General features: G+C 37.8%; 1 protein-coding gene across 1 annotated transcript; it reads right to left on the bottom strand.

Moving 5' to 3' along the window:
- LOC140232112 (melatonin receptor type 1B-B-like) lies at positions 1 to 1,191 on the bottom strand. Its single transcript, XM_072312259.1, has one exon. It carries the CDS (start codon positions 1,189 to 1,191, stop codon positions 1 to 3), a length of 1,191 nt encoding a protein of 396 aa, XP_072168360.1.
- Positions 1,192 to 25,101: the final 23,910 nt, after the last annotated feature.

Genomic DNA, 25,101 nt, shown 5'->3' with positions numbered 1-25,101 from the left:
TCAGCTCTCCCCATAACGATGGCACTGTCTATTAAGATATTTCTTCAGCCAGTTCGAAGGGTGTGGTATCTGCGAGATGTTCCCTCTTATTAAGCACGAAGCCACCTCTCTAAAGCTTGGATGTTTCAGGCAGTAGATGAAGGGATTCGTGCATGAGTTGACGACGAGGAAGGATGCCGTGTATTTGAAGTACTGAGTGTAACATCTCGACGTGAATATGCACAGGATGTATGGGAGCACAAAGAAGAAGAAACTGCAGACGACGATGAAGAGATTTTTAGTGATGTCGATTTCCCGCCGCGACAACACTCTTCTCATCTCTCTGGAGGATTTCGTTCGGTCCTGTGCTCTCCTCTTCACCTTTGGAGTGTCGACCGTGTAGACAGCCTGGTTGTGGCTTTGAGTCGAGGCAACCGAATCGTGATCCAAGCCGGTTGATCCCGTCGAAGGTTCCGGATCATGCTGACTGTCTCTCACGCCAGGTCTGTGTTCTCGCTCGCTGTAGAGGATCAAAAGATTGCGATGCTGCTTGTTCACGTAAATGTATATGAGCACGTAGCAACCAAGGATGACGATAAAAGATATTCCAAACAGGATTTCCTCGAATATGTAAATGATTCGGATTTGGAACGGAGTGCCGTCGAAGACGCAGACCTGGTTCTTTTCGTTGTAGCCCAACTCTCCTAGCCCCGCAGCAGGCGGAAGCATGATTACCAAGATGGGAAAGAGCCAAGCGAAGAGCACCATGAAGACGACGTTCCGTACGCTGTAGATCCGCAAGTACTGCGACCGGAACTTCGTGACCACCACGTACCGATTGATGCTGATCAACGCCAGGTGCGCCACGCTCGCCTTGAAGGCGATCAGACAGAGGGCGCCACACATCTCGCACACCCAGTCAGCCAGCGGCCATCCGTCCCGAAAGTTCAGGAATGCAATGATTTGGATGGGCAACATCGAGCAGCCGAGGAGGTCCGTGATGGACAGGCTGACGATAAAGATGTTCGTGACCGTTTGAAGTTTCTTGGAGAGCGTGAAGATGAAGAGGACGAGGCTGTTTCCGATGATGCCGAGGACGCAGCTGGTGGCCAGGATCGTGGAGAGGACGATGTTGGTGGTCAGCGTCATGCGATACTCCTCGTCACTCAGTTCGTCTGATGACGCGTTCACGAAGGGCTGTGTGGAATCCATGTTGCTATCCATAACGCCAACTTCGACAGCATGCAACCTGGGAAAAAATGAGACAAAAGTCACATGAATATTGCAAGTAACGTAATGTATGACATATTCATACCCTCATTACCAGGGTTGAATTATGTTCATTTCTTAGTCGTTCGTTTTTCATCGTGAGCGAACTAGCCCGCTGGTTTTATTTTTTCCTTCTGGCACTGAGGTGAAAAAAGGGGGAAATGGTAGATATCACACTACCACTATCACGAAAAATAAAATGTTAACGAAGGAATAAAGTAAAAATAAAGAAACAGAGAACAAGGGTAGAAGAAAAGACAAAAGAAGCGGTATTAAACCTCGGTCACACAGCGCTTTACGGCTTAATCACGGCCAAAACACGTCAGAAAGTGGTCTCCCGTGACGCAGACGATGCTGTTCGCGTTGATGTCAAGTTTAAGACGAGCTAGGGTCAATTTATAGACGTGGCAGGACGCGGGGAAAAATGTGAACGGCGTCGGACGCGGTAAAAAGTTTTGAACTGCTCAAAATTTTATTCCGCGGACAACCACGGGCGGCACACGTGCTAAAGACGTGCAACACACGTGAAACACACGTGATAATCCGTGTGGTGTATTATATATTATATATTATATATTATATTATTAAAACTTGGGGAGACTCGGTAAAGACGCGAAAGTTTAGCGGTCTGTCACGGGCAGAGCACGGTCATCTGATGCGTGTTACGCGTTGGTATCACGGGAAATAGCGTGTGTTTAGCGGCTTATCGCTGACAAATGGATTTTTCCGCGTACACACACGTGGATGGACGTGGTTAGCCGTGCTTAGGCAGCGCTTCAGCAGCGGAACAGCCGCCAACGGCCATACCCCGTACAAAGCACGGCCAAACCAAAATTGACCAAAAATTACCACTTACGACCACGTCCACCAGATTTTCATAACTTTTTGTACGTGATTTGGACGTGGAGTGTTGTGTGACCGGGGCTTTACCTAAATTATTTCATAAGCTATTGCGTTTGCGAACGATTCGAAGAGAACAATGCGAGAAAACCATAATACCGCCATCTACGGTGGCCTGTAGACGGCCCAGGTTTGCTTCATTCATTATGACGTACTGAATGACCAAGATTCCCACCTCTCTAGTACATCAATGTATGTCTTGATGCCGAGTGAGTACAAGTATTTAGTATCCAGTAATTATAGACAAAATGTGGGTACATGTATATGCATTGCAGCTGCAATCCCACAACAATAGAGTAATCTTGAGGTGTTAGTGGTGAACAAACCGCAGCCACTGTTACTACAGAACTGAAGCGGCAATATAATGAGATGACTAACAAAATGTATTGGTACGTAACGAACAGACGTTCAAAAAGATGTAGGCCAACATAGGTTTCTCATCTAATTGTAAGATGGGATTTCTTTTTTCTTTTCTTTTTTTGATGTTTTGTTCCATGTTTGTAATACATCAGATAATCTAAAAAAAAAGAAGAAGAATGAATTGTGATGAAATGTAATACATGTAACAAAAAAAAAAAAATGCTGAAAACTGCTTATCCAGAAGTGGCGAGCCAGTGGGGTAAAGTGGAGTGGAAATGTGGGTCTGAACTTTTGATTTTACATAGCAAAATATTCGTCGGATTCAAAATGTAAATTTGCCTCTGACGAACAATTCTGCTGGGATGGGCAGTTCAGGCACACTTTGACTCCGAAATATAATACTTCTGACTGAACCATCGGGTAACAATACATATGGAACTCTAGTGTCACGTAAGAGGATCGTTACGACTAAAACTGTAAATCCAGAAACAACAGAACTCACTCGTGAAGGTACATGTATAATGTAAAATTTTTAGTAATCATGAATCAAATTTAAAGGGATGGTACAGTATTGGTGGAGATGAGAATTAGGCTTTTAACTTTTTGCGAGATACCAAGAAAACACTTATGATATAGTACAGAGCATACAATTTTAAGAGGAATTCAGAGTTTATTTGATGAAAATCGGGTTTGGAATGACTGAAACATCCAAAAACAATGTAAAACAAAGCGCTCGTAATAAAGTGTGGGTCCCACACTTTATTAGAATCGCTCTTTTTTGGATATCTCAGCCATTTCAAAACCAATTTTCATCAAATAAACGTTGAATTCCACATAGAATTACATGCTCTTTCATGTTTCATAAGAGGTTTCTCATTTTCTCACCAAAAATGTTAGAAACCTGAAATTAGGTCTCAACCAAAACTATACGATCCCTTTAAACTGCCCAGAGAAACGCCAGAATTGTTACAGACAAGAAACTATATGTATAGATATCCAGCTGCATGCTTATTGTTCAAAGCAACAAAGTTGGTTTCCATGTTTGCGCAGTGAGACATGACTCTCTATAGGTGAGCAGTGGATCACTGGGATATTTAGAACAGTGTAAAGATGATTACGTGTATAAACGGACTATAGCCTACGAGACGTATACATGTGTACATGTATGCAATGTAAAAGGTGCCACACTTCATTCTAGATATCACTGAGGCGACGAAAATAGATATTGGGAAATCTTTCATTTGAATGAATCAAATCACCCTTCTATAATTGTGACCGTGCAGCACAAAACGAACAAAAAGTCGCACCCCTTGATTTTACTTGAGGCTACAAAAGAAGGTGAAATGGGTCAACCGAGTCAATCTTCAGTTTTTAATATTTTCTGAAAGAGCTATCCTTCTACGCTATTCTTAAGTTTAGGATCATAACATGAATGGGAAAGTGTGTTTTGATCAGTTTTTCTACAACCATTTCGGGGGGGGGGGAGTAGAATGATCAGCTACAGTTGAATGTCTTCGAGGCCCCTTTTCATTTCTTGAAATCCTTGCATACTCTTCACTTTCAAGTCTAATAACTTTTAAAAGGATAATGCTACTGCTTTTAAAGTTGGCATTAATTATAGACAGAATGTGTTAATAGAGCATGCTTAATTTCAGCTTAATTTGATAATCTCTTCATTGTTGTTGCTCCACTTGTTTACATCCTGTGTTTTGTCCCTCTCATCACACAGCTAGCACGGCTTGGTAAAGATTAAGCGCTTGTGTTAGACCCTGTACTTCAGAGCCTCTTTTCTCAGTTTACACTTTTCCAGAGTGTGTGCTTTCTTTCCAGTTTCAGATAGGTTAGGGAAGTCCATTTGAATTGAGTTATACATCATTTTAAAGCTTAGAGTCTGCTCTTCGAGAATCTGAAAAATCTATGTCTGGCGACTTTTTGTTTGTTTTGTGATGCAGGGTTACAATTGGTGTTTGAGCAGGATAATTGAAGAGTTTGATCGCAAAAGGTTTTAAAACACCATTTAGTATGTCCATCATCAGATAGAACAAAAATAAGATCTTTCCAGTGTTACCTTACTTGTTAAATAACAAGGAATATTCAATTGCACGCGTTAATTGAGGGAAAGGCTGCACAGTATCTAATATAGCAAATCCGCTCTACGCAAATCTTTGGGTGCTATACATTATTGCGATAAATTGAACCGTTGTCGATCCATAGAGTATCATGTGGGACCAGATTATGGCAGACTTATGGTGTCTCAAAGGACTTTATCTATCACAAACTCGTTCGCAGCAAGACCAAGAACACCTTGTTCTTTATCCAAGCGATTACACAGAAGCTGCTTAACATTGCTTTTGAATAATAAACGATAATGGTAAATAAATTTCACAACTCCCACAAGAGATACTCGAAAAAGAATTACAGTTGTATACGTACAATGTACATATTTATTTATACAGATCAAGTTAGTGTTATCTTCTTATTCGGAAAACATAAACGACTCTGTGATGACGTCATTCAATTAATTGTGGTGATCAAGTTAACGGTAGCTGCTCCGAAGCAATATAGTGGACAGAGAATTGTGATATGTACACTACCCTGCTTTATCCCTTGAAAAGGCGAACTTTGCAATTTATACATGTAAACATCTTCGTATGAGGTATGCAAAGACAACAACAACAAATTATTTTTAATGACTGATTCATTGAAATAAACGATTAGGGGGGAGACAAGACTGCAAAACTTCGAAGAAACCAATGTGCTACGACCAAGCTCATTTACATGTCTACTTGTGTACGATACATAATGTCACATGGAACATTAGTTAGAATGTGGGAAAGAGTGTGATTCTCTCAGGGACAGAAAATGCTGCATGGGAGTAACTTTGGATCGGAAAAGGGCATTAGAAGAGCAGAATAAAAAGAAACAAAAAAACAAACACAGAAATAGCAATAATAGCAAAAAATAAAAATAACAATAAAAAAAAGAAATATTTGAAGATGTACGGGGGACACTCATCAATGTTGAGAAAAGAACACTTATCCTACCCAAGAAATACAAGAAACAGATCATTTCGTTATCTGCATTCTCATCGGAGGTTATGCTAAAATGTATTCCTACAGTAGGCCGTAAATAAATTTTCGATGTATTTCTTTTGGAAACAATTAGGAAATAGCATGGTTGTATGACGAAACATTTTATAAAACGCTTACGCTGGAAAAGGACACATGATAAGATATGTCTGTTCCAGCTCATCCTAGTGACGTATTTGATAAAAGTGCATGTTTACAATAAGGATGTCACATGTCACGTCATCTTCAACAAAATGCTCAACCTGCTCAGGTGAACAGGCTCACAGAATGATAATCTACACTTGCAAATGACCGATTAATACATTGTTGCACATACAAATTTGTACTTACTTAAAGAACTTGCCTTTAAAATTCCAAAAATTTAGCCGAGGAGATGGCATATAATATGATTGAGATGTAAAGATTTTATTTAGCTATCAGCCCGTGTCCATCCAAACGCTGCTTATCTCAGTGATGGTAGAATCAACAATGCACAAATAGAATGGATGTGCAAATACGCTTGCAAAAATCTTATAAGAGCGACTCTAATTTCTGCCGGTGAGAAAGTGGCCTCATTTCGTAATATATATCCCTATTAATGGGTATCACCTGTCCTCTCACAGATCATATTCGTACAGGCGGTATACAGCGCATAGCTGCAGATGATTGGTTAAAATTGGTTTACACCTTAATGAACAAGCAAAGGTTTTGACGCGGTACCTGTATAATATCTGATGGTCTTTCAAACCATATACATAAGGAAAAATCTTGGTCCAAATAACAGCATGTCCAAAGCCGTTGATCCCAAAGATTACCTGCAGAACCAGCGATGCACACACAGTATAATATTAGTCAGATATCTACAACGCTGATTGACATCTGCATGCCAGCAACAAAACGTTAGTTCGTGATATTACTAAGTGCGTATCAGCTATCACAAATTTAACATTTTCTTACATCCATGGTTCCAGTCTACTAGCAGATGGTTAGCTAATAGATTTTACTGTACAACCATATAGCTTTGACATATTATCAAGATAAAGTACTGTTTCAAAATGTTTAAGGGAATTCTGTTGACACTGGTTGAGTAGGCCCTAAGTGCTTTAGATACAGTGTAGCTTGTATAAAACTATCTCACTCAGAGCAAGCATGTAATGTAACAATATTATTATAGCAGTCTAAGAGTTCGCATGCCACTTTGTTCTCCATGATCTCATTTCATAAAAGATGATAGGATGGCAACTCTTGCTAGAATAGCAACTTCCTGTAGCAACAGCCAATCAGGAAGCTGGACTCTTGTCGTTATCACGACGATTGACGCTGAAGCAAGAGTTACTATCACAGCAACACTAAAAAAAAAAATGAATTAATGGGATCTGTATGTCTATGCGTCTATCAAACATGCTTTTCAGTTCACTTTAGTGTTCAAGTAACCAAATGGAGTGCAGATAATTGTAAATTCAGATGACACTTTATAGAATTATTTATCATGTTGACTTTTTGAATTAATTTTTTTATTGGTTAGCTACGGAATACAACCTATAGGCCTAACATTCAACTAACTATTGACGACGTATACAGGTGGCTATAATGGAGGCATAATAATCCTTTTTCATATTTTGTTCTCGTTTTACGATTTGTTAGTCCTGAGGAATCATATAGTTTGTATAAGTACGTGCGAGAAATTTATAGAATCATATGCTAGATTCATAACCCCAAAAGGGGACAATTTCAGGAAGAATGGATCCTTCCAGAGAGCAGAATTATTGCGACTTATACAGTGACGTATACTTTAGTGCAATTAATAGTCGAAATATTCAAAGGGTCATTGTAAACTGTATCAGAGAACGACGCATATTGCCTGCTATCGCAATGATTATCATGTTGTATGTACACATTGTACTATTGTCGTCTGATTGTGGAACCAGTTAAAGGATCTGGAGTCCACAAAACGCATTCACCGGCAGCCGCGGTCGATGTAAAGTGCACTGTATTTATTCATACCTTTCTCTTTTAGGTGAAAACATTGGTCCATGCAATCCCAATACATTTCTGCAATACAGAGTCTCTTGGTAACATTTGTTTTTAAACTATTCACCTGGATATGCAGAGAATTTCAGCATTTAGCATTTACTATATACATGATTTCCAGGGAATTCAGGAATATGTTAATATAGTTTTTTGTAAAATGAAAATGCTACCTTGAAGACATGAATTTTGAAATAAACTTATTGTATAGTGAGATCAAAATGATATAGAAAGTTAGCCTGGAAGATAAACAAGTAGACGAATGATTAGATTTGTACAGACCCAAAAATATAACAATAAGGAACCATCCTTGCAAAGGAAATGATAGCATTCAGAATACATTACGTGGGAGAAGATGACTTATTCAAATATTATGACAGACAAAGAGTAAAATAGATGACGTCATGACAGCATTTTACAAGCCTGAAGCAAAGGCTGAAAATGAGATACAATTGAATAATGATCTAAACACAAGAAAAATTTTCGTTCGTCACTGTAATGCCTTTCGTAGATAATTCCTGTTTATATTTATGATATCCCTTCACTAATACATGTACCCGTCTTTTTATACGATTGTCTTTTTCTCTCTCTGTACAAAATAGCTCTCCATATCCCCCCACACATACACACAAAGACAATAATTTAAGAGGCAGCATAGATTCCGGTATTGTGCTGACGTGGATTTGCTGCAAAGGACAACAATAATTTTGACGTATACTATATAGTACCTGATACGTGTGCCTGAATGTTTATCTGAACGTAGTGTTGAAATAAAGATAATTTTCCGGGACAATAAAAAACAACGCCTCGAGGACATTGTTCTGAGAAATAATCGACCTCAGGCGGCAAAGCGTTACCGGTCAACGCACGCACGCACACACACACACACACATACACACACACACACACACACATACACACAAATACGAACACACATTTAACATAACCATGTACCCAGTACTAGTAATTTAAACACTTTAAGTGACACTTTAAATGACACAACACACTCACATTCTCTACCTACGCCTCGTGATCAAATTAATAACCTCCCCGCTTATTCTATACAATCACATTCCAAGCTTTCCGGGAAACAAATAAAATACGATCGATAGATTAATAATCTGACGTTGGTGTCGCTAACGATCTGGCCGTGATTAGCTCACAAGTTTAAGATTATGCAAATTGCCGAAAAGGGCAGCAACCTATTATTAATTATCATGACCGCATTAAGCCGAGTATCTTATTTACACGTGAGCGTTTTAAAAGGCTGCCGGAGAAAGAAGGTAAACCAATTAGACGAGAGAAAGCGTGATAGAACATAATTGAATAAAGACACGTAATGAGGGTCGATGCTGATGAAAAGAAAATGAAAGTACGTTGGATGTCTCCGCTTTCAAAACAACTAATTAGCATCATCTCACAGTTCCATGTAAACATGTATTAGTATATTCCACTTGATTTAGGCCAACATTGTTATCAATAAAGCAAAGTAATACAGAATGCTACGAGATGTACAATTGTATCCAAACTGGACAGATCATTATATGAACTATAGCATATATAGTTATGGACTTCTGAAGTTTCGTGTTTTCTTTGAACAATTACATAATTATGATAAAGCGCTGATGTCAGCAGCCCAATATCTCACCCTTTTACAAAATATTGTGTGGTTTTCACTCATTTCATTACTTCGTGAAAGCATGCACAACTTTTTCATTTCTTCCGAATGTGATTTCTACCGTTTTGTTCGTTTTGGTTACATTCTCCCTATAGAGAGTGGAACTGTATTTATGACATTTATTTTGTCATATATAATATATTTGACAAAATAAATGTTATTGATATATGTATATATCATAATATACATTCAAAATATCTATTTCGTCAAATGTTGAGTTGTGTATTTCCGGATCGTCTCTGGGAAATTTGAGCTCGTTTGAGAATATCACGGCTCGTCTGAGCTCTGAGTTTGTTCTTGTGACCGAGTGTCTATCGTGTCGGCAGCTTGCATAGAATATTTAGGTGCACGTCACGAGACCGACACCCACAAGTCATACAGCCCACGAGTAATACAGCTCACGAGTCATACAGCCCATGAGTTCGACACTAAGCAAACAAGTTGTGTCTGTCGAACTCTGGGGCTGTTTTTACCTAGTGTCGAACTCATGGGCTTTATTTGCCTAGTGTCGAACTTATGGGCTGGAAGACTCGTGAGCTGTATGACTCATGGACCTGTTTTCAATGTGGAACTACTGGGCTGTATGACTCGTGGATGTCGGTCTAGTGGGATGACCCCGAATATTCACTCCAGGAGGCATGCCTTAAGATTACTTGTGATAATAAAGGTAATATTGATCACGAAGACGACGACTACGACGATTACGATACGTAGTAATAATGAGATATCAACAATATTTATATTGATAACATATATGATGTCAATTATCATGTATACAGTAATGCAATTACTTGCATTTTGTTTGTAGACTCAGAGGGGTGGATGTGAACATTACTGTATACTACATGTATAACGGAAATGTTTACATCTAAAACAGATGTATATAATATACAAATAAGGAAATAAAAAATGCATGTGAGCTTTAAAAAATCCACAGACCTTCACCATATTGTAACAGAGTTGAAGGGCTTTGTATACATTAAACTTACATGTATTTTGCAATATTCATACTTTATATTGCCATATATACAACTATTATGGATGTGCATATACTTTTATGTATACAATGCACAATTGTGCGTGGGACCAGCAATAATGTGCATTTTATATGTAACGTGTACATACAGAAATCGTCTCATGCAGTTCTCCCTCACTACAGTGTTACTGAACAATCTACACTGTAATTAATTTTGTGTCAATCTGAACAATTATATATTTAGATTTCATGAATATAATATACTTTAGCTCCCTTATATCTATGTATGTGGGAACATTCAAATGGTATTTTGTGTAATAAAATAGATGTCCATACAAACTTCCAAAAATCTCATAGAACACAGTGCATACAAGTCATGTAAGCCTACTTGTATATTTAAAAAAAAAAAAAAACTTTTGCAGATAATTAGCCTGTCATATAATTATCATGAGATGGTTTGCGCGCTACTTTGTGTATATACTGTTGTCTATATATCCTTCTTTTGAGTGAAATAGAAGAAAAACTCTGTAAAAATGGTATACTTAATGACACAAATACGCCTGGGTAGAATGGTCAATGAAGGCTGATGGCAACTGGGTAATAAATTTTAGAGCACTGATCAAAGTCACAGAATGAGAGTAAGGGAAGTAGAGAGGTATCTGACTTCAGAGGTCTGAAACTTATGGCGGCCATAACTGGGGAGTTCCAAAGAAGAACAGAAACACTTTCTGGGTTATGCAATGAGCCAGGTGCGTTGATATATCACTGCATAAATCATCTTTGTTAGGCATACTGGAGGCCCCCAGTTAGAAATTACCATAAAAAACAGTACACAAACCGACTTGGTCTATATTTTTGCCTCGTGGAAATAAAACCGTGACAGCCATTATGTATAAACATGGATGTGCATACCTCCAAGAAGAGTATACCTCTGCAAATTTGTGTACAGTTTTAGGGACAAAGAGAATATGTTGACAAGTAAACATGTCAACTTGAGTACAATGTATATATCCTCAAATTCGAGTTTCCCTTCACTTATTTAGTCATGTCTCCAAGAGTAACGTATAAATGACAACATAAAGTCTGTCAAAATGTGTTTAGTTGGCAAATCCTACACAGTTTTGACCCTTCCCTAGCTGATCAGATACAAAACTGATAGTGTTTGTAGGACAACAGTTAAAGATTTAACAGCATTGCATATACGTAAAAGAAAACTCTTTTATGAAAACGCATTGCTCTGTACAACAAAACACCAAGCAAATGGGATCAGCACAGCTTAAAACCAGTGTTAAACAATGAGCTCGCCAATGTGTTCCAAATATTTTGAATCTCGAAGGATTTCGAGACCTGAAAATCGATATGGCGCGTGATACGTTATGTAATATGGAGATTGTGACAAAGAATCAAAAGCGCTCAAGAGCTGATGGACCAACAGTTTAGTGACAGTCGATGTCGGTACAATAGGCACCAAGATGTACCCCAGTACCGCTGAAAAGATCGCGAAATTCTTCTATCAGTGCCCCCACTGAGGCCATTCCAGTGGTGCTGTATATCTTACAGAATTTGAGGATGCGAATGCTTTACAACAAAGCTATAAGTTCCAAAGGGACAGCACTCCAGAAAATAAAAAAAGATAAGAAAACATGCGGGGGTGGGTGGGAAATAAAGAGTCACGATATGATCTCCTTTGTCCTGAGGAAAGGTCTTGTAAGAAAACAAACTTTATTCTTCAGTAAACAAGTACTGTTGTTTATTTTCACTAAAAACTGGCGCCAAGAGGGGTACAGGTGTATTAGTAGTGCCTGCGGGCAATGCCGGAGACAGCTCGCTATCCCCATCGAAATATGCTCCGTTGCCATGGTTTCTGCAGATCGCGAAAGACATTATGCAGTCGCAACTACCAAGAGATTTATAGAGTGGCAAGGAGTCGAGTGTATAAATAGAAGGAGTAGGCCCTTAGTGACAGTATACAAGTCTATATAGTCGTCAAAGAAGAAGTGTCATTATTATGAAGAAGCCGATGCTCATTTTTTACTGGTGAGCAAATTGCCATTACCACTATTTCAATTATTACTAATATGATCTCATTGTCACTATCGTCATGATAAAGAGATGAAAAATACATGAAATGAATTATAAGGTGTCATTTGTTAGCAGAAGGATGTAAATAAGTGTCAAGTTTCTTTAAGAAAAGGGGATTCAAATTGGAAAAAAGCACTAAAAGCCTGGCTTGATTAAAGAACTACAAAGGTGCAGCTATTACATTGGAAAGAATGACTATGCAGAAAAAAAAAATGAGAATGGAAACGACCGAAAAAAAAAATGAGTGGTTCTAGGAAATTGTACGTTATCCTGTGTGAGAAAAGCATGAGAAAAGGGTGCAACGAACGTAAGATGTGTACATTATGATGGGGATCACAGGGATCAGGAGGGGAAAAAACCACCTTTGTTAAGACGCATGAACCATGAACGGTCCATGCAGGTTGCGTGAATGTTGAATCATTGTAATAAGCCCTGAAGAGGCAACCTCCCATTTATAATAAAAAGAGACCATAGGCGGACATGCATTGAATAGATTAAGCTATGAGAAGGGCTGCAATAATGCGATAAAATGCGGTCTGGCTCCGCTACTTCTTGTCCATCACAAAGACTCCTGTAAAGTCTGTCATTTTCCTGCAATAAGGTCACTATTTAATCCTTACTGTATATTCTTAATATATGTATATCAACGGTGTTCTTTGTTTTTTATTGTTTCTCTTTTACGTTTTCAGTCATTGATAAAACAATGATCAATTTGTAACATCAATAACGAGTTCAGCATTATCACCACGGATGTCCGGCCGCTGGGGTGCACAGTTACTCTCAACCAATTGTAGGGGTATAATACTATGTAGGGCAGTTATAGTGGGAGGTGGAGCTGAAGCTGTCTTGTACAGTAGTCTAATGCATATAAATTTCACATTATAACAGCACTCCTATATGACAACCACACGAGTGCTTAATAACAGTTGACCCATCGTTTATTCTTTTGCACAATCTTACAGGACTAAATTCGATCAATACATTATGGAACATAATTATATAGAACACATTCAAACAACAGAATACGCGACTAGACACCAATAAAAGTACACAAACAACTCTACAGGTACACACAGCAATAGAAACATCTAAAAGAAAATCACCGTTTTGCACTGCTCACATAGACTTAAAAGTTCTTCCACGGGGTACCAACAATGATTACAGAAATTGAAAAAAAAAAAAGGTTTGACGTGGTAATACATTTAAAATTGCAAACTATATAGGCTACTAATAATTCTGATACCGGATTTGACTACAAATTAAGTAATATCAGAGATTTGAATGCATATGGAAATGATTAGTTTAACTCGATTTTGTAAAGAATAGAGGCTGAGGGAGATGTCTCTTTGCGTGGGAAGATGGTTGTATTTTCTATAGCCCCTCTTGAAAAGATTATATTTCTTGGGGGAAAAAATGTTTTACGCTTTGGTAATGTAAATTACCGAAACAAGAAACGATATTTCCGGGAACCAAAGTGCTGACCCATTGACTTACTACTGTAGAATACTCTAGATATAAAGCGACAACGATAACATGAAACTTGAGATGTGAGTTTTCTTCAGTTTGTCTCCCTCTTAATATACAAATGAAATTTGTAATTTTCAAATTTCATTATTTTGTAGAGAGAGACAGATTGAAAAAAAACCCCGCACACATCAACCTTTACCCCTCTGCTTGATATTCTCTAACATGAAAATTATCGAACCCCATAATGAAACATACATTATGCACAGATTAACAGACGTTGAAGAGTTAAGAGATATATACATGAGATACAACAATGATGTTGTATAATGGATGATATTATCACGTCGTCTGCCTTCTTTACACTCTCCTTATGTCGCTTCCCTTATTCTCATCTTTCCGGGGTCTTCTTTGGTCAAACAATAAGTCCTTTCAAGGACTACATAAACATTATATACCTCTCATCCTTTACATCACGATGTAAGCTTTCAAACACATGAATAGCCGTCTGTGGTATCGATCAGGTTGCTAAAGATTTGTGTGTGTGTTTGTGTGTGTGTGTGTGTGTTAACTCTGTTACTACCATCGGCAAACGGAATCCATAACATCTGCACACAAGGACACAGGAGCATTATGAGACAGTGGTCCTAAAAGAGTTAACGGGTGTAAACTCCTCAAGAGTCTTCGCCATGAAATCCGATTCCCAAGGTTCCTCTCAATGCTTCATCAACAGTGTCGGCTGTTTCAGTTTCCATCTATAATTGTTGATTTAGCACATGATAATACGATTGCATCAAAAGCGCATCGACCTCTTTTTGTTTCTTTAACAATGATTCAAATACGTAAATGATGAAGGGACTGGGACAATCTTTCCTCATCGACTGAATAGTCCCTCTTTGGAAATATTTAGGTCAAAGTTAAAAACGATATAGGGCCTATACCCATGCATATGCGGCAACGACGAAACTACAACTTGTATATCCAGATGCAGATCAATGATTGTTATGATGAATATACACTTTAGCATTCAACTGTTAAGAACCTGTTTCTACATTGTCATAAGGCTTCTATGGTGCTGTTGGGAAACATACTTAATCAAGTGTTTATATATGTTCTTTAAAATAATCATGATATAAAAGATCCAGACATCCAATCTTTTCAAATGTTTATGTTCATGATGTGACTAAACTTGAAGCGATTGCATATCGTGATGTACAGAAGATGAGACAAATCGTTAGGGGAAGAGAAGAGGGAAAGGAATTATTAAAGAAAAAGAGGAAAAGAAGCAAAGGAGATGAAGTAGCATGCACCCGCAGAAGATGTGAACTATATGTCGAAAGCGAACAGGCGAAGGAAAATCGTAAACAACAGGAGATAGATCCAAACTCGGGCATTATACTGAATTAACAAAGGCATCAAGTAGTGCTGCTTGGATATACCTCTCCCTCTTCCCCATGTACCACTATAGAGCTACGGGGACGGTCCCCTGTAGCTCCATGGTACCATATACTGTAACACCAGACAGGTGTGCAGTGCAGGGTAATCGGACTAAAGAACTCTTGACGTAGGCAGTCTTTTCATCGCCACCATACCGTCCACAAAGAACATAATCTCGTACATTATGGTGGATGGAAGACCAGAGTAGTGTTGTGAGCTGAAAAGACTGTTATTGTCGTCCGCTGATTCTGAACAGCGGCTGAGACTCGTCAATGATTACTTCTACGTATATTATATAGCGTGAAAAGAGACAAGACTTTTCGGAGGTGGAAGGACATGGTGTACGTGGGATTAATTTAACGGGCAATGGAAATAATCCTTTAAAACCTATTTAGGTATGGTCGAACGTCTTAGCAAGAGTGGATAAGAAAAGTTACTCAGTGACATCGCTTATATCACAGTGACTCACTGTAACTCACACAGCTTACAATGTAAGATCTTCCAGATATATTTTTTCCCTCTCCCTCTCTTTCCCCTCTTTTCTTTTAGGTCCGTCTGTACTGTTTCTATTAGCAATGGGTAAGATCATTTTTTTTGGTTGCATTTTGCATAACATTTCCTAGACATGTTGTGTGTAATATCATACCATTCTCGTCCCTTCTTTTAAGAGGAAAAAACATTCGGAACTGTCCCTCGGATAGGACATAACATAGAGGTCCTGTGTGTGTGAGAGTCACAACTTATGCATGTATTAAAAGATCCCGCTTCATTCATCCATTTATTGCAAAGAGCAGGGTGCTAACACGATGAAGTGGACCCACATTATCATACCAAAACAGAATTATCACGGAGTGCAAAATCTTGAAGCATTAGGCATGCACTTTATGGAAGAAGAATCAGACATTAAGTATCATGACATATATCAATGATGATAAACACCCAAGACAAACCCCCAATAAGTGTTGAAAAGGGAGTCTTCTTTCCCCTTGCTAACAGTATAACATTGCCACAACGTCTATAGCAATGTAATTCGCGGTCGCTACAAACATACGGACTTACAATTCACATGATCAGGTAAAGACCTATTTCCGCTATGCATCTGGAATTGTAAACAAATGCTTCCTCATGTTATATCCATTAAAAAAAAAGATCTTTTAAATTCACTAAATCACAGACGACAACAACTCACACGATCCCACCGGGCATTTTACCCGTTATTACCGGGTAATAACAGGTAATAACATTGTTATTACCACGGTAACACCAGTGGGTAATATATAACGGGGAAATAGTAGACCAATCTTTCCCCGTTATTACCCGAACCCGATATTACTCCATTTACTAGATATTACCCGGTATGATGTAACCGATATTTCCAGCATTTCCACGTTATTACCACCTGATATTACTGCATTTACCCAACATTACCCCGATATTACTGCATTTACCGAAGTAATAACGGGGAAATAGTAGACCACTCTTTCCCCGTTATTACCCGAACCCGATATTACTCCATTTACCAGATATCACCCGGTATGATGTAACCGACATTTCCAGCATTTCCACGTTATTACCACCTGATATTACTGCATTTACCCAATATTACCCCGATATTACTGCATTTACCCAATATTACCTGGTATGAAGTAACCGATATTTCCAGCAAAGCCATTCAACATTACCCATATTTCCCTTATCACCCTGTTGTAATAAAGTCTAGTTAAAATGTTGGTTTTAACACGGTGATAACGGTAATTTTTTGGACTTGAAAAATTTGCTGGGATTGCTGTGAGACTACCGTTATTACTCAAGTTTGCAATGTTATAACCAATCGAAGCCATTCAACATTACCCATATTACCCCTCATCACCCTGTTGTACCTCAGTAAAATGTCAGTTTCATCGGGGTGATAACAGGACTTTTCGGACTTGAAAAATTTGCTGGGATTGCTGTAAGATTACTGTTATTACTCAAGTTTGCCATGTTATAACCAATCGAAGCCATTCAACATTACACATATTACCCCTCATCACCCTGTTGTAACTTAGTAAAATGTCGGTTTCATCGGGGTGATAACAGTAATTTTTTTTGACTTGAAAATTTCGCTGGGATTGCTACCTCCTAAGATTACTGTTATTACTCAAGTTTGCAATGTTATAACCAATCGAAGCCATTCAACATTACCCATATTACCCCTCATCACCCTGTTATCTGAGAAAAAATATCGGTTTCATCGGAGTGATAACAGTATTTTTTTGGACTTGAAAAATTTGCTGGGATTGCTGTAAGATTACTGTTATTACTCAAGTTTGCAATGTTATAACCAATCGAAGCCATTCAACATTACCCAAATTACCACTTATCACCCTGTTGTAACTCAGTAAAATGTCGGTTTCATCGGGGTGATAACAGCAATTTTTTTGACTTGAAAATTTCGCTGGGATTGCTGTAAGATTACTGTTATTACTCAAGTTTGCAACTGCCAATCGAAGCCTTTCAATATTACCCAAATTACCCCTCATCACCCTGTTGTAACTCATTAAAATGTCGGTTTCATTGGGGTGATAACAGTAGGCCTAATTTTTTGGACTTGAAAATTTTGCTGGGATTGCTGTAAGATTACTATAATTACTCAAGTTTGCAAGGTTATAACCAAACGAAGCCTTTCAATATTACCCATTTTACCCCTCATCACCCTGTTGTAAACTCAGTAAAGCTAATGTCGGTTTTATCGGGTTGATGACAATATTTTTTTTTTTTTTGACTTGAAAATTTCGCTGGGATTGCTGTAAGATTACTGTAATTACTCAAGTTTGCAAGGTTATCGAACCAAACGAAGCAGACTCGAAGCCTTTCAATATTACCCATATTATCCCTCATCACCCTGTTGTAAACTCAGTAAAATGTCGGTTTCATCGGGGTGATAACAGTAATTTTTTTTGACCTAAAAATTTCGCTGGGATTGCTGTAAGATTACTGTTATCACTCAAGTTTGCAATGTTATAAACAAACGAAGCCATTCAACATTACCCATATTACCCCTTATCACCCTGTTGTAACTCTGTAAAATGTGGTTTCATCAGGGTGATAACAGTAACAGGTAATATCATTTGGGTAATCACATGGTAATAACGGTAATATTTGGACTTAGTCAAATTTCGGGGCGTTATTACCGGTAATATCGGTAATCGGTAACAAATTGCCCAGTGGGATGGTACATGGCTTCGGAGGTGGCCCTCACGAGCTACCGTCCTACACTGTATGGTGTAGGTACAGTAGGTGGTACACTTGTAGTATGTTTGATTCGTGGATGGAATATGAGATCGAACAAATAAGGTTAGCTATTGATCGGGTAAAATATTATCACGATGATGAAGAAAAAAATGAAAGTGAAACTTTAAATGAAAATAGCTACGCTATCGCGTTTGCACAGATGAAAATGCGCGCTACGGTGTGCTCCCTAAAATGGTAGATACAATGTATCTCACCTTTATTCATCGGCCGCAAGTTGGGGGAAATAGGCAGTCATTCCTTGCAGGAACTTCCAAACTCCACGCTAAAGACATCCGAGTGACATAGGATATTCCATGAACCTTTTTGCCTGTTCCGCCGATGGGCGCATTTGCGTGTGGCTTTTGGGACTGTCCCAACGCCGTTTGTGGCAAAGCGTGCTAAAGTGCTAGTTACGCACGCTCGAACAGAACAAGAGTTCTGTAGTTCGTTCGTGTCCCGTTTGGCGGATCAGGCGACGGATGCAGTCGAAGCAGGCGCAATGAGCCGCAAGCTGTAGTTCTCACAAACATACACACACACACGCCTACCCATTCGCTTACAGCCATACACAGACTGATTTACACACATACACACATAATGATACGGACCATTCGATGGTGAACGTTTTCCATAATGAAAGAGAGAGAGAGAGAGAGAGAAGACTGGCAAATTCTTTTACGTGAAGTGCTGTCCAACCAGTATACAGTTCCGCCACAGTGAGGTCTTATGTTACATTGTACTGGCGCCATCTCATTCACACAAACATTCATTCACTTTTGTGACTTGGCATGATTGGTCTGTCCCTTCTACAGCACCTCTCCAGCTCACCCTATAGTAAGAATGGCTGCTCTTTGTAAATGGCTATTGAGCTTTTGAGCTGTAAAACATGCCCAAAAAGTGACTGTTTTGTTGTGTTTTGTTCTGTTTTGCTTTGTTTGCTGCAGATCGACGGAGCCAACACCATCACTATCACTGCTCACTCCATGACAGCATCCACACCCCTCCCCACTGGCAACTGGGATTATTCGTCAAAAAACGTTTATTCATCTAAACACAATATTTCAAACAAAGTATTGAAACATCCTGATTCAGACCATCATAATATTATCATACATATCAAGAAAGCAGTTGTCTATAAAGACACCATGTTTTTTTCTGAAACACTTGATTATTTCTTGCAATAATGTTTCACTTATTAAATGCTATATTTACATAAATAAAAACGAGATATTATTTTTATATTTTTATCATATATCATTTCTTGCAAGCATAGATGTAGTTATACAATTCAATGCCGAATTGCTAATATCCCACTGAACCAAATAATATATTTTCCGTCGTGAATAATTTCTAAACGTTAATTTAATCGATTCTCTTACTTCCGCCCATAATCTATAAACATATTGACACTCACTCAAAAATGAATTAAAGTTCCAAGGGACACATTACAAAATGAACATTCTTTTCTTTCAATCAACCCAATTCTATTCAACATCTTATTTGTATATGCAATTTATAAAGTATTTTGAACTGAAGGCAAAACATCCGACTCGATGTACTCTTGTGCGGGGCCAACGAAAATAATTGTAATTTCTTTTCCTCAACTTTTTTAACTGGTGTCATTAAATTAAAAGAAATGTTTACATTGATACACTCTATTCTTCAACAAAACATCATACATGTGCGAACATCCTTTGCGTTGTTCAATAATTAGATTTAAAACATCGGGTATATTGATTGACAAAACTTTTTCATTGTAATCATATACCTCTATCACAACTTGCTTTCTTTACCACATGACATATTCCAAAATAATCTTAAAAAGAGCAATAAAAATGATAATACATTTCCTCTTTCATCTAACAAATCATTAACACAACAAGTTCATTTTTTGTGCCACATTCTTTTCAAAAATTATACATTCCCTTCAATTATCTTATAATTTTCCACAAGGGTTGATACTTGAAAATGATTACAATAAACAGAAAGTAATCACCGTATAGCTGTGAATACTTCCTTCCAAAAAGGATTTTAACGCATACATTTTTTTTTTAGCACAACAATACTACTACCTGTGTCCGCGAGTGACTGTGTGTTGAACCTGGGTGTGGGTGTGGGTGTGGGTGTAAGTATGTGTGTTTGTTTGTATCAAGCTAAGGACCCAATTTAATCCATACTCTCCCCCTTCGTTTATATTAATCTTCATCATACTTACAATTTTCATCCAAAGAACATTTTTATAGTTACCAGCAGAGTTCACAATGAAATAAACAAGCTGTCGCATCTCTGAACATCATAAAATATCAATTAAGAAACAAGTATCATTTATTTATTTGAACATATCCATGCATGCAGGATTAAAACGACTGGCTATGATAGCAGCTGCTTTACATCGATATATAAGTCCTGTATGAACATTACAGTTTCCTACATATACATAGGGGATTAGCGTAATAAAAAAAAAAATAGGCACCTTATTTATTATTTCTCGCAATACATTTGTCATTGTTTTATTATCTAACGCATAGAAACGAGAAAAAGAGACTAAGTATGAAAAAGTTAGACGAAAAGACATGCAGAGATCACTTGTGGAAGCCTTTCAGTTGGACAAAATTCTCTTTCAACTGGTGGAATTATGAAAAAGGGTGAGTTTCTCACAACAAACTGACGAAATGCGAATGTCATACTAGCCTCGAGTCACACTTATACAAATCATCATGCTTACACTTGCGAGAGAGGGGATTTCAGATTTACGCCAATTAAAGTCCCAACTTTTCAATCCCAAGAAAGTTCGTGTGGTTTTTGACAATCCCGACGAATACGATACTCCATAGAACTGGGCCCCGTTTTATCAAAAGATGAAATCGATTATAAATTTCCTTACCACACAGGCTGTCATAGACTTATAGTTGAAATCAACTACCATAATCAATTTTAACTCTTCATAAAACAGGGCCCTGATATTTCAAAATGTCTTGGTACTTCCAACTGTTATGTACCAATAAAATAGAGACGCCTATTTTTATATGCTAAAACTTTAAATGCACGTTAAATGCACGCAAGGATGTTTTTATATAACTCATGCATAGTTGTATACATACATCATGGGTATCCAATGTTCAAGGATAGCACTGGCAGTTATTAGTAACACAGAGTGTACAAAGCTGGCCTGAGATTTTGACTTCTGTTGAAATGAAATGTGACCCAAATGTTTACCGGGTAATCGTTCTTACAAACTAAAAATAGGAGATATACTTTCATGATCGTTGAATTCCGGAAGGGAGGTGATTCCTTTACCTTGAAAACTAACTCATTCGGTCCCTTGTAGGATGCTGCATGCGTGGTACATTATACAAGTAGCCCAGCATATCAAGAGATGCCAAGGTTGAGTGTTAACGTTTTATTTGTGATTACACAAAATGTGATTCAGGTTACAGAGGCGAAGAGTTTGATGCAAAAATACACATAAGTGACGAGGATGATGTGATTACTTTATACCAACAGTGACCAAGTGATATTCCTGTCGAGTCACAGCCTTACAAGATGGGGTGCATACAATTGGCCTATGAGGTAAATTAACTCCAGAAATGAAAAAAAAAAACACAACAAAATAAATACTCATACTCATAGAAACATTATATGCGAGCACTTTAACTCCCGTTCAACAGAGATTTATTCTCATCGGTCACTCGTCGGAAGCAAAGTTTTTGTTCTTTTATTTATGAAAGTGCGTGCTGAATTATTCTATGTGAGGGAGGGATTCTGATGCCTCAATGATGTGTGATAAGGTTATTAAAGTGGCAGAGTGGCACAAATTGTTGAGTGGGAATACCAAGAAAAATCAATCCCCCTCCACACCTTTCACCGAGAAAACATTTGTGGCAATGTAATTATGTAAATGAAAAGCATTATGCGATTTACACGAGCCATATACGAGCCAGGATTTGCATAGTAGATTAAAACTTCCGCTTGGCAGATAGCGTCTTCTGGCAGAAACCTAATTCATGAATTATTCAAACATTGGAATCAGAAGTTAATGAGACGGAGGGTGAAAGTTTCCAAAGTACAAGTAGCTCCCCGTGAGCTAAAGATGTACGTACATGTCAAGGCAGAACAATTTCCTGTGATGCGCGCCTGCTCCTGTTATGTGTCACGCTCGCTCTAATATACGCAACTGTGAAGAATCTTGAATAATTAGTCCCACATTTTATTCATTGGTTTTCTTCGCCGAGCACTCCTAAATAAAAATCAATCAAAACTTGTACAACAGCAGGACATGTATTATTACTTTTCGCGATAGTGGCTAGACGGACAGACTGACAGGCAGATGAACAAACAGACATACAGAACAAACGCACGATCTCTATAGTCACTGATGAACAATTGAAAGGCGGCAGTTTACGGTATCAGAAAAAAAAAGGTGACTATATGCCTCTGCGTATATCATGCGCACGGAGAGTCCCTGTGTGCGAATTTATGAATTATTAAGTAACATTATTTTGATAGGCAATGTAACCCAGTTTCACATTTCGTCTGTTTTAATGAATTGAGTACGATGAAACGCACACAAAAAATGAAATATTATCTGATTCTTAAAGGTTAAAAGATAATTGTTCACAAGGTGATAATCTCATCGTCTTAAAAGTCTCCCAAAATGGTGTGCACACAGATCTTCACATGCAGTATTATTTCCGTAAATCAATTTTTAAACAAAAATAAGGTTTTTTGTGTGTGTGTGCATTGTATACTGTCAAAGTTTCACAGTTGACAGTGCTTTAGCTATAAAGTTACAGAAATTACCTTTGAATAAATGATTACATCTGTGTACAAACAGATATAGGACATTCTAGGCGCTGACAGCATTATGGCATTTTATCTGCATGTATAATATTCTTTATCAGATAGGTGTTTCTTATGCATATTATACGGCATCTTATCACATAGAAACTATGCTGCTTCTATTTTGTTGTTTAAAACTAAAAAAAAAAAAAAAAAAAAAAAAAAAAAAAAAAATCCTATCCGAATAGGGAATGTTGCTTGGTTAAAAGAAGAGCTAACAAATGCTTTTATTCAACATTAATTGTTTTGGATAATATGTTGTTTGGATATTGTTTAACGAGTGATCCGCGTCTACAACTTCTGCTTTTAGTGGATTACTCTCTTCCATTTTATTTCTATTTACCTCTTAATGTCATTCCTGCAAATTACACATTGTCTGTCCTACACTACAGTATTTCATTCGAATGTACATTTTCTTTATATACTAGCTTGTACTTCTTTACTTCTTTGCCTGTACTATACTTATGTATCCCTTTTTGTTCGATGGAAATGAAGGAATTGAATTTAATTGCAGTATCAGAATACACGCTGCAGCAGCAGCAAGAAGAAAAACAACAATGATATGACATCAACGTTGATTAATTAGTCCAAGAGCATTACGTCAAAAAAGGCCTAAACCTGGACATTTTTGGTAACAAGCTGATTTTTTCAGGATAGGTCCACGAAAATGTCTAGAATAACATACTAAAAGTCCTCATGAATCCTCCTTGAGCGTTTTCCGCAATCCAAGATGGCGTCCAAAATGGCCGCCATTTCCAGAAATTCTTGTAACTTTTCAACCAGAGAACCCAAATACAAAATTTAAATGTCTAAATATATGTTTTGAAGCATGAAGAACTCAACAAAACACATATCAAGAGATGTTGATGCACGCAAGTACCGAAATCCAAGATGGCGTCCAAAATGGCCGCCATTTTCTGAAATTCTTATAGCTTTTCAGTCAGGTAACCCAAATACGAAATTTATATGTCTAAATATATGTTTTGAAGCATGAAGAACTCATTGAAACACATATCAAGAGACTCTGTTGCACGCAAGTACCGAAATCCAAGATGGCGTCCAAAATGGCTGCCATTTTCTGAAATTGTTATAGCTTTTCAGCCAGGTAGCCTAAATACAAAATTTAAGTGTCTAGATATATGTTTTGAAGGATGAAGAACTCAATAAAATACATATTAAGAGATGTTGACGCACACAAGTACCGTAATCCAATATGGCAACCAAAATGGCCGCCATTTCCTGAAATTTTCATAACCTTTCAACTAGAGAACCCAATACAAAATTTAAGTGTCTTTACACGTTTCGAAACATGAATAACTCAATAAAATACATATTAAGAGATTTAGACGCACGAATGTGCTGATTTTAACGCTCGAGCTCTTCCTTATATGGAAAATGGGGTGCAAAATGTCCCAATTTTATCTCACAATTATGTAAATAAATGTCAATATATTTTATAAGAAAAATTTAATTTAAAATATAGTTCTTATGTGTAAAGTATACAAATAAAAGCATTTGCATGTTAACGTCAAGGAGTGTGTCCTTGTTACGAGAGAAATGTTTCACCAACAGATTTGTTGCGAAACAGAAAGCCTACTAGAAGGCAATATCCGTTTACCACATGGTCTATTTTCGTCACCTTAAGCACATGAGATGAAAATTTAGTGCTAGCCCCTTTTTATTACCAATGCATTTGATGTCTATCATGAGGTGAGTTCCAGTTGAAACTGTCAGTTATCACTTGAAAA

The sequence above is a fragment of the Diadema setosum genome, chromosome 8 (assembly GCF_964275005.1).
Source record: "Diadema setosum chromosome 8, eeDiaSeto1, whole genome shotgun sequence".
Lineage (NCBI taxonomy): Eukaryota > Metazoa > Echinodermata > Echinoidea > Diadematoida > Diadematidae > Diadema > Diadema setosum.
Note: the sequence above shows the minus strand (reverse complement) of the source record. Positions and strands in the feature narration are given on the sequence as shown.

Excerpts from the sequence above, each read along its gene's own strand:
- LOC140232112 (XM_072312259.1), bottom strand. The coding sequence starts at position 1,191 with ATGGATTCCACACAGCCCTTCGTGAACGCGTCATCAGACGAACTGAGT.